The sequence below is a fragment of the Seriola dumerili genome, unplaced genomic scaffold, assembly GCF_002260705.1.
Source record: "Seriola dumerili isolate Sdu_G_001 unplaced genomic scaffold, Sdu_1.0 BDQW01000454.1, whole genome shotgun sequence".
Classification (NCBI taxonomy): Eukaryota; Metazoa; Chordata; class Actinopteri; order Carangiformes; family Carangidae; genus Seriola; species Seriola dumerili.
The window spans coordinates 796,083-808,256 of NW_019174709.1; the positions used below are offsets into that span (position 1 = coordinate 796,083).

At 36.4% G+C, this 12,174-nt stretch overlaps 1 protein-coding gene across 1 annotated transcript; it reads right to left on the minus strand.

Annotated features, from left to right (window-relative positions):
• Positions 1-441: 441 nt before the first annotated feature.
• LOC111234744 (neurotensin receptor type 1-like) lies at positions 442-8,504 on the minus strand (the record flags this gene model as incomplete). The annotated part of the gene is made up of 2 exons (XM_022762925.1): positions 442-1,441; positions 8,420-8,504. Coding segments are annotated over 2 exons (341 nt in total), but the record flags the coding sequence as incomplete, so codon positions are not given.
• Between the last annotated feature and the right edge of the window lie 3,670 nt (positions 8,505-12,174).

A 12,174-nucleotide genomic window follows, 5' to 3' on the forward strand; every position in this document is an offset into this window, starting at 1 on the left:
ACTCAGATCTATGACAGAGAAATACCTACTCTTTGGATCCTTTTTTTCTAACATCAAGGGAGGGATTATCCACAGATGCTCATCCAAAATAGCACAAAGGAGGCTGACATGAGAATTTGTTGAGGTGCAAGTATTGCCAGAAGCTATTCATTGATACTTTAAAACACTGAAACACCAGTCATTTATACTGTATAGCACCAAGCAAGTGTAGATGATTGGTCCAATATAAACATGTAACATACTGTATAAAACATTCACATATCCATTATCTATTTTCCTTCCTGTTTTTCATTTTTGCATTGTCATATTTTATTTTATTTTTTTTCTCTTTCATTTCACAAACTCATGTTATGCTGAACAAAGATACAATAACTATATACAATAACTGTAACAATAAAAGACCCAATAATTTGTGATAAAATGTGCATCTGAAATGAAATCACAGTGGTCTCAGACTGGGCACCTGGCAAGGATGACCCCCCCAACCCCCAAAACCAGGACCATTAAGTGCGCTGCACCTTCATGCATGGACACATGTATGCATTTATGTACGCACCATAGGCGTATTCATCAGGATGGGGGACATTTATTCCAGCTCTTAGCACACCTCCTGACCGCAACTTTTAACACCATGGTTGCCATGGATGTATGAAGGAAGTTAAGTAAGTAAGCCTCCTGGACCTCTTTAGAAAAAGACCAATTGCTGATCTCATCAGCATGACAAGACAGCTAACTGTTAGCATACTGACAAGTTCTGTCAGAAAGAACCACCATGACTCATAGGCTAGCAACTGCCTTGACAACGCCACATTGATTGATTGACACACATGCAAACCAATCAGTGTTGAAGTCAGACGCGTGCCGCACCATTTAAATTTTTATATCGGTTAGGTAATATGTCTAATGAGTGGTATAGGACATGATAAATGTCTATGTAAGCACTGAAAACAACTATAATATGATCCATCATATCCATCATGTTGAAAACTGTGTTTTACAAATATTTGTCAGGACACTCAGCTTGAACCGGGACACCTGACCCTACATGACAATGACGATGTGTCCAAGTAGTGGATCTGTTAGCCTTGCCAACTCGGTACCAGAATTTCCTTGATGAAGTTGGACCAGTAACCACAAAATGGCAGCGGATGGATTCTTAGTATGAGAAAGTGTAATGCAGTCCAATCAGTACGCCGTCTCTTTGATGATGTTGGTGGAGAGGGTGTGGTTGCTGGAGATGCTAATAGAGTGGCGGGTCAGGGGGTGGGGGTGCCTCCTGGGCGTACGTCGGCACGGCATGCAGAAGTAGCGCAGTGTGGAGAAGAAGATCTGGCGGTAGGTGGCTGACACCAGGTTGTAGAGGATCGGATTTATGGCTGAGCTGACGTAGAACAGGATGTTGGTCAGCATGTAGAAATAGTGGTAGAAGTCATACAAGTCACTGTGAGAAAACAGAAGACAGAGAAATATTATTTTGTTTAGCAAACGTACTAAATATTAAGATGTGGCATATTAAACATCAATGCAATATTATCAAATTATACAGACATTTTACCGAAGTGTGGCATTTTTGACTAGACAAAAATGGACAAAAAACATTTTTATTTTCTTATATGTAGCATATATTCTCTCTATTACACAATGCCAAGATTTTAGCTCACACAGTTCATGCAGACTTGTGGACAAATTATATTTTATGAGCTGTGTTCTAGTTCAGGGCACAGCTGGGAATGCAAAGCAGAAACCCTCCGTACGTTACCTTTGCAGCCTATGATGCTGTGGTCTGACCAAGCCTTTATAATTTATTCTTTTTATTTCATTTGACATCAAAACATGGTCACAATATTTATTGATCCAAGGAAAGAATCTAAAATCTTAAAGAATTTTGATTTAGATGAGTCTGTCTTTTTTAAAAGGATATTGAAACACTAGCATGGTGTTCCCACAAGAAGGTGTTGTAGACAATTATGTGACAATAATAGAATATATAAGTAGGTCTCATGAATAAACTGTGTGAACTTGTCACATTACCTATTTAGCTAGTTAAAGTTGTCGGAACTCACTGTTATGTTGCCAGCTGGCTAGCATGTTAGCAGTAAGCTTCTCAGCTACATTAGTATGCTAACTACCTTTGCCCGATGTCGCTATGCTTCTGAGCTTCTAGTGCTATTTGCAAAGATGCATTGATGAATTTCTCTGTGCCACTTTCTGTTGTGACCAAAACTATAGACAGATACAGATATTGAAAACAGTAGAGTAGTTTTTGTTTCAATTTAATAAATTACTGACCCTGTGACCATCCAGATTTTATTGAATCCGGTTTTGAAGAATTATTCAGTGACCTTCATTTCAATTTTATATCGTGATTGTAGCGGTACTTTCAAGTCTCTGGCAGTAAAGTTGTACTATGCATGCACACAGCCTGACCCAAAAATGATTAAAACACTTCCAACTTGAGCTGATGCAATCGGGGCACACAAAGTTGGTTAAGATGTAGATGGGGACGTCTTAAAGTAAAAATCTCACCAAGGGTCACAGAAAGGCTAAGGGCAGCTCTCTCCTCGTTTAACTATAAAGAATGTACCGTATAATGGGAGTGGAAATCGTATCTTAATTTATTCCACTGGGCAGATACTTTAGAGTTTTTGTGCTGAGAATTGACAGGGTAAGAAGATTTATTCAGCCAACCAGACTGAGTGATGCCTGGTGCTTACTAATGGCTGGTGAGCATGTATTACACTAACCCAATAATCTTCTCTTTAGATGTCACTGCTCATTTGAGGCCTCATTGGTCCACTACCAGAGATGCTTCCAACGCCATCAACAGATCAACTACTGAAGAAGTGTCTCCAAGTTAATGCCGTAGGCCCTCTGCCAGCCTCGGCCTTTATTAATGCTGTCAAAGCTACAGTAAGAGGACGGGAAGAAGAAATAGGAAGAAACATTTTCAATGCTGGAATTTATAGACACATGAAGAGTGAGATAAGCTTTTGAAGTCCTTTAAGTGCAGATCTAATCTGCAGCTGTCTGAAAAGGATACAGATTTTTCTTTGCATGGGCAACCATAAACCGCACCACTGCAAGTGAAACCCTCTGAAAAAGGAGCATATTCATTCTATTTGCAATCTAACTATAAAAACATGAAATCCTTTTATTTCTTTATTATAGCCTATCCAATTTAAAAAAAATATTATTGTATACTTTAAAATACATAAGTGAGGTATGAACCTATGAATTTAACTGACTGATCTGTCTCTCTGACTGCTGCTGCAGAGACGGAGGAAGAAGGAGATTAAGCTACACAGCAGGAGGAGAGAGGGACATTAAGGATGTACAGATTACATATAATGGGACACGAGATTGGAGGGGAACCGAGAGAGTAAGGAAGGAAACAAGTGGAAGATGAGGAGCAGAAAAAAGACTACATATTCCAATGTATAAGAGAGCAAGCATTTCAGTGCCATGGGGGTACTAAGTTGGGAAAAAGCTTCAAGCATGTACATGCTTAAAGGCAGAATGAATCCTCATGTTTGGCAACTGGTGTGGATATTTTTCCATTTTTTTTTAGAAATGTTTTTGGACATATTTCTGGAAACAATATCACAACCTCAAGCCTCTGAGAGGATGATGGAATTTTTTTTAGTTTTAACATAAATATATAATGTATTTGTCACCCTACTGTCTCATGGTATCTGAGAAAGAGCAAGCGAGCAAAACTCCACATGCATGCTCTTTTGGTCACTCTTTCTCTTTGGGCAGATTTTTTGGGACTTGATTATTGCAGCTCCTGCACACAGTGCTGCGGTCGTCCTCCATTACAGAGAGAAGGGAGTCTAGTGTTACCTGTCACTGTGTGAAGGGTCTAGTATTAGAGGTGGAAATTGACCAGACTGCCAAAACTCACTGCAACAGAGTAGAACAGTAACCTCAGCAACATATGGACTCACAGACTGACAGAGGTAGTGCTTAATGATGTAATGATTTTTCACCTTGCATTTCACTGCTTTGCTTACTGTGCATTGTTACAAATAACACTTTGAATATACAACAATATTATTATAACTCCCCTCCCTGAGATTATATCATACATCACGATATTTGGGCCAAGCCCAAGCCTTGTTCAGATGTCATCAGTCAGAACCAAATATCTACACTCCTGGAGAGCACAAATACGGGGCTCTATCACCGACAAAAAGAAATATAAAAAATATATTCCTTTTCCAAGTTTGAGCAAATACAGTGTATATTGATACTGAAGATCTGTGCAACTCTAACACAGCTTGCAAAATTAAACTTCTGTCCTAACGTATGCCTTGGTCCTAAGTCAGAGTCTGGCCCATACAGAATCCAGCTGTTATCCTCTGGTATTGACTGATAGCCAGAAGATATTTTGTATGTGCACCAGAATTGGTCCAGATGTGGTACATATACATGCTATATATGGGCCAGATTCGGGCCGGGGAACCAGGCGTATACAGGACTAGAAGAAAACAAGCATGGCCAAAGTATGGGCTGGATTTCCTTTGCTGTCTGGGAAGTGTACTGTTGTAGCACCAGAGCAAATGATGTCCAAGGATTTTCCAGGGAACATAGACTATATGTGTGCTCTTGGTGGTGATGTTATCATCTCTTTATGGATAATTTAACCACCAAAATGTCTCTCATGAGAACATACAGTATCGTATTTCTTTCTTTGCACAGTCAAACCAGTTATGAATGGATACTAAATAGAGGGTATATGACAGAGAAAGGGGATGAGATAAGACAACGACGCATGCAAACAGCCGACAACAAAGGTAAAGCAAAAGGTTATAAGTCATAACATATCAATATGCCCTAACACATAGTATAGATACTCCTGAGCGTCATGTCAGTAACTAGAATCAGCTGTATTGATCTGTTCTCTTCTTGCAATGGACAAGGGTCACTGAAGTGTGCAGAAAGTCAATGATGTGTGTGTCTGTCTGCATACAGGGACACCATTAAAGATGACTGAGGGTAGGATTGAAAGGGACAACAGGGATAGTATTGAACATGACCTTTTCTTTATATATACTCTACTCTGCAATTCTGTGGGGCTTTGTTAATGTAATGGAGGATGACACATGAACAATGAGCTGTGTTTGAATCTTTGCTCAGGTAGAATTTTGTCTTTTGTAAAAATCCCTCAAGCAGCAGACATTTTTCATTATAATTACACATGGCGTTGGGCAAACTCTGGGATACAGGGGCAGAGTTTTCAAATGTGGTGATTCTGTGCTTCATGCACATCAGTCAGTTTCCTCTTTTGGCAGATTCACTCTGGACCAATTTATCAAGGAAGACTGCTGTTACTCAGAAATAAAAGCAAAAATATTTCAGTGGTTGTGACTGCTACCAGGCCCTACAACACTCACTGATACCTCCCAATCCCAATTCACAGCCATCTGCGCTGGGTCCTTTTTGGCATGAAATCAGGAAAATCCAGGCAACATGTCCTGAGGCTCCTGTGTTATTTTCTGTGATTTGGACATTTCACCACAGAGACCCATTTCTGTTATTGTCTCACATACCAACACTCGATTTTTGTTTCATATTTATTGTCAGGGAGCAGTCGCCATCACAATGCAGGACGGGTTTGTGTCCAGTAGGGATTGAGGTGATTAGTCAATTCAGTCAGTTACCATGCTGAGTTTGGGGACATTTTAGCTGTCCTTCCCATCAACATCAAAACACACACACATATATATATATATATATATATATATAAAAGATTACTATTAACAGCTGTTTAATTACGAGTCTTGGCAAGAACTTCACCCATTGTTGTGTTTATAATGCAGGAGGTTATAATACACCCTCTGAGTAGCGCTACTTCTCCAGAGCAGACAGGACACTACAGTGACTCAGTATCGGTAAGTGACAAGACAGTCTGACTGTTGCTAGCTGGTTAGCATGCTAACTTCAGTAGAGGATAAGAAGTGATAGAAAGCTCTTGGTGAGTAAAGGAATGAAGTTTGATGCTGAACTCTCAACATTTCTTCCGGGCTGGTAGGTAAACAGCTATTACTGCTAACGTTGCCTATGTAGCAATGGCAAAACTTACAAATAGCTCTGTTAAGGGAGTTAAAGCAATCTGAATTCAATTATTACTAAAATATTTATATGCTTTGATTTTGCAGTGATTATGAGGGATGGGAAGTTTTTAAAAACAGTATTAAACATTAATTTTGTTTTTTTTATATAAATATATTGATATTTGGTTGTACTCCTTCACTGTCTCTGTCTGTCTGGTGTCTAAGCACTAGTGTCTAACAAAACTGATAGCTGAGGAAATCTCAACAGGTGAGAAGACAAGATCAAAAAAATCAAATTTTCTGCATATCCTTTCCAGCTGACTTTGACTGAATGACCTTATTTTATTGCCGCCTTTTACCATGCAGAAGACAACCTGAGAACCTCTTACAAAAAGTGAAGAAGACTGTCCCTTATCATTGCAGGAGAGTTGACTCATGCTGTCTGTCTGCTGATGCTGTACCCTGTGGTTTCTTGGCTGCCTGTAACAAAAAACCCACTGAGAGAATAATAACGGTGCTTTTCTCTCATGATGCAGAAAACACACCAACGCGCCAGTGCAGGATTAGCATAATCCACCTTTTTTAAAGACAAATGGCTGCTAACACTTTCACAACCATTGTTGGGTGGCTACCAGTTGCTTAGTGATGTGATACAAAGAATTCTTATGAATAAGTAATACACCTAATTGTAGCTAATTTGAGTAATATTAGATTTTTTGCCTCTCAGGTAAATCAAAGACTGAAGTTCAAAAGATGTGAGAAAAATGGCTTTCAAAGTGTCTCACAGCTCAATTCAAAGAAAAAGAAATTACAACTCCATCCTTGCAAAAATATAAAAACTGCAGGCTGTGCACAAATAGCTTAAGAGAAGCTTTAATCTACACTTTTGGCAGATAAGCAATATGTTTCAAACGCCTCCTCAGGTAGCGATGCAGAGGAACAGTGGAAACACTAGAAACATGATGATATCTGAGACACATGCGCTTAGTGATTACAAAAAATGATTACAGCCTCTCTGTCTCTTCTGTTCATTCATGCATGTCTAAAGTCCAAAATAACAAGCAGCTTTCATCATTTTACTTATTACATTTTGCTAATTTTTCTCTGATTAGCACTCTCGTCTGCCTCAAGCACAAGTTTAAGCCAACCTTATATTTGAATTCTACTCAATTAAATATAAACTACAATGATATAGTAACAGTATTCTGCATATTTTTTCAGAAAATGATAAATTACTTATATGGAAACCAGCTAACTGACATACCAACCTCCAAAGTTGGACCCTATTACTCGACTAAAAACTGATGAAAAGTGCTCCTGCTTCTTGGTTTGGTTCTGCGTTTTGTGGCCTACTGCACATGTGCATAAATGCTCTCCTGCTGGCCCCTCCCACATTTTACCACTGGACCTATAGATGTTGCATTGTGATGATGTCCCACACATAAAATTGGAATAGTTGAACAAATATAAAACCTCAATGGTTTAAAATACATACTATAAAGAGTGATAATTTACTTTTACTTACTTTTTTATATATGTGTATAGACAGTATATACATGGTGATCAATGGGGAAAATGCTTTTTGGGACAAACTGGTATCAAGTCTGATTTGATACCAGTTTGAAGTCTTTTTTTGTATTTTTGTGATTTTGATCAAAGAAGTACAAGTCAGAATATCAATGATATGATTAAAATGTATTTAGATTTCAAAATAAGAATTATGACATGAAAAATACATTAATTTGATTCATCATAATGAATAACTGCTTCGAACTTGCAATCAGTGATGGATCAGGGGAAAAGAAATGAGCTATATTTATGTTTGAACCAACTCCTTGTCTTTCTAATTGACTGAACAGGCAGTATGTTTACAGTTACCCATGTGTTTACTGTTGATGTATGGATGTCTGTTCCTGCATTTAAATGGTCTCATATAGAGAGAGGTTTTCCAAGTACTTACATTCATTTACTGAAATGGTGTGTGTTTGATCTAATAAGGGAAACAATATATAGTTTAGAAGGGTTGATTGTTAATAAAGACAGAGAGAAAAAAGAGAGGGGGGAGAGAGGATGAGAATGTTAAATGAAGGCAATCTAATCAAGAAGATGTATCTGGCCTGCTCCTGTTTGTCAGGCACTCTTAACTGATGACCCACTAAATGATGGCTTTAGCCAATATTTGTGTGTGTGCGTACTAGGGTTTGTGCATTTGTGCATGTAAATGATCATGCATGTGAAGGTCTATATTTGTGTATATATACAGCATTGGTGTACAGATCTCTGCAGAGATCCAGTGAGCTAACAAACTCTAGAAGGTTCCCATTAGAGGTTCACATGAGAGGCTGAGAAGAATCATTACTCACTCGGACCAGTCAGAGATGTAGCAAAACATGAGGCGGCGAGTGTGATAGGGCAGCCAGCAGACCACAAAGGCTATGACCACCGCTCCTGGACACAAGAAACAGAGAGGTAGCATCAGAAACTGAGAAGAAGCCCAAAATAAATTAGCCAGACACAGTAAGTAGCAAATATACACTCAAAACATAACACTGATGCAGAAGGTGAAAAGCAGTATTTCCAGGATCTTCAGATAATTATAACGTGAAACAGTCACTTGAATGGGAAACTGGTATTAGACTTATGGACTCTACTACATACATTAATACTAAAAATGTAGGAAACCAGGATAAAGATAATATTAACAACTTGAAATCAAAGGCGTAGGTTTGCATATGGATGGTGGGGACATGTCCCTACCAATAATTTGGGAGGACAGAATTGTCGCTACCAATATTTGCGTGAACTTGTTTGCGCTATGCTTGGAGTGAAGTCATATTAGATCTTTCCAATGTGCCCTTAAAGAGCCTACGTCTCCAAAAAAACAATTTAAGCATGCTATCATTTGATTGACTAAAAGGACGGGAGCTATCTGAAGGCTCAAATCAGGTGAGAATAACACAGTGGTATCTAACGTCACCAAGATGACGATGCTATTGAACCATGTAAATTAGCGTTAACTAACAAGATAACCCTGGCTTCTGTCTTCTGTAGACTGGCAGTTTAGTTGGTCGCAGGAGTAAACATAAAATGGTGGATATATCAAAGTATAATTTTAATATCTGTAAAAAAAAATCTCATGAAAATGTCAACATGGACACTATGACTTTTTTTTATGCTTTAATATACTACAACGTTTTTATGTCTTACTACACTGTTACTTTTTATGCCTTTCTATACTATGACATTTTTATGCCTTACTATACAATGGAATTTTTATTACTTTTTATGCCTTACTATACTATGTCGTTTTTATACCTTAGCTTACGCTGTGGTGTAATGGACAGTGCTGCGGTTCAAGCCCAATCTGGGAACTTGTGGCTTGTAATTTTTTGACATTTTCATGCCTTACTATGCTATGTTGTTTTTAATGACTTTTTATGCCTTACTATACTATGTCGTTTTTATGCCATACTATACTATGTCGTTTTTATGATTTTTGATGCCTTACTATACTATGACGTTTTTATAACTTTTTATGCCTTACTATACTATGTCGTTTTTATGACTTAGCTTACTCTGTGGTGTAGTGAATAGTGCTGTCACCTAATGATGAAAAGGTTCAAGCCCAATCTGGGACCTTGTGGCTTGTCATTTTTTGACATTTTTACGCCTTACTATACTATGTCTATTTTAGACATTTTATGCCTTAAAGTACAATGACGTTTTTTGACATTTTCATGCCTTACTATACTATGTTGTTTTTATGACTATTTATGCCTTATTATACTGTATTGTTTTATGACTTTTTATCCCATACTATACTATGACATTTTTATGCCTTACTATACTATTACGTTTTTGTAACTTCTTATGCCTTGATATATTATGGTGATTTTATGCCTTACAATGCTATGTCGTTTTTATGATTTTTTTTGAATTATTATACTATGTTGTTTTTTTGGATTTTTATGCCTTGTGATAGTATGTCATTTTTAAACCTTACTATACTATGTAACTTTTATGACTTTTTATCCATTACTATACTATGTCGCTTTTGTGTCTTACTATACTATGTCGTTTTATAACTTTTTATGCCTTACTATACTATGTTGTTTTTATGATTTTTTTATGCCTTACTATACTATGATGTTTTTACACCTTAGCTTACTCTGTGGTGTAGTGGATAGTGCTGTCACCTAAAGATTAAAAGGTTGAAGGTTCAAGACCTTGTAGTATGTCGTTTTTATGCCTTACTATACTATGTTGTTTTTGTGATTGTTTATAACTTTTGCTTATAACTGTTTTTTTACTTTTTATGCCTCACTATGCTATGCCATTTTTATGCCTTACTATACTATGTTGTTTTTTTGACTTTTTATGTCTTACTATTCGATGCCATTTTTATGCCTTATTATACGATAACTTTTTATACCTCACTATAATATGACATTTTTATGACTTTTTATGCCTTACTATACTATGACATTTTTATGACTTTTTATCCCTTACTATACTATGTTGTTTTTATGATCTTTTATGCCTTATAATACTATGTCGTTTTTTTTTACTTTTTATGCCTTACTATACTATGATGTATTTGTTCCTTAGCTTACTCTGTGGTGTAGTGGATAGTGCTGTCACTTAATGATGAAAAGGTTAAAGGTTCAAGCCCAATCTGGGACCTTTTACCATGTGGTTTTTATGACTTTTTATGCCTTATTATACTATGTCGTTTTTATGCCTTACTATACTATGACGTTTTTCTGCCTTACTATATTATGTTGTTTGTATGATTTTTTATGCCTTTTTATACTATATTGTTTTTTTGACTTTTTATGCCTCACTATGCTATAAAATTTTTATGCCTTACTATACAATGCCGTTTTTATGCCTTACTATACTATTTCGTTTTTTGACTTTTTCTGCCTTACTATACTATGTTGTTTTTATGATTTTTTATGCCTTATTATACTACATTGTCTTTTTTTTACTTTTTTATGCCTCACTATACTATGACATTTTTATGCCTTACTATACTATGTCATTTTCATGATTTTTTTATGCCTTTCTATATTATGTGTTTTTTTTTAGTTTTTGTGCCTCACTATACTATGAAGTCTTTATGCCTTAGCTTACTCTGTGGTTTAGTGGATAGTGCTGTCACCTAATGATGGAAAGGTCTTTGGTTCAAACCCAATCTGGGACCTTGTACTATGTTGTTTTTTTTTAACTTTTTATGCCTCACTATACTATGCCATTTTCATGCCTTACTAGACTGTATTGTTGTCATACCTTATTATACAATGTTGTTTTTTGACTTTTTTTTCCCTTACTATACTATGTTGTTTTTATGATTTTTCATGCCTTATTATACTTTGTCGTTTTTTGGACTTTTAATGCGTTACTATACTATGAATTTTTTATGCCTTACTATAATATGACGTTTTTATGACTTTTTATGCCTTACTGTAATATGACGTTTTAATGACTTTTTATGTCTTACTATACTATGACGTTTTATGCCTTACTATACTATGACGTTTTATGCCTTACTATACTATGACGTTTTATGCCTTACTATACTATGACGTTTTATGCCTTACTATACTATGACGTTTTATGCCTTACTATACTATGACGTTTTATGCCTTACTATACTATGACGTTTTATGCCTTACTATACTATGACGTTTTATGCCTTACTATACTATGACGTTTTATGCCTTACTATACTATGACGTTTTATGCCTTACTATACTATGACGTTTTATGCCTTACTATACTATGACGTTTTATGCCTTACTATACTATGACGTTTTATGCCTTACTATACTATGACGTTTTATGCCTTACTATACTATGACGTTTTATGCCTTACTATACTATGACGTTTTATGCCTTACTATACTATGACGTTTTATGCCTTACTATACTATGACGTTTTATGCCTTACTATACTATGACGTTTTATGCCTTACTATACTATGACGTTTTATGCCTTACTATACTATGACGTTTTATGCCTTACTATACTATGACGTTTTATGCCTTACTATACTATGACGTTTTATGCCTTACTATACTATGACGTTTTATGCCTTACTATACTATGACGTTT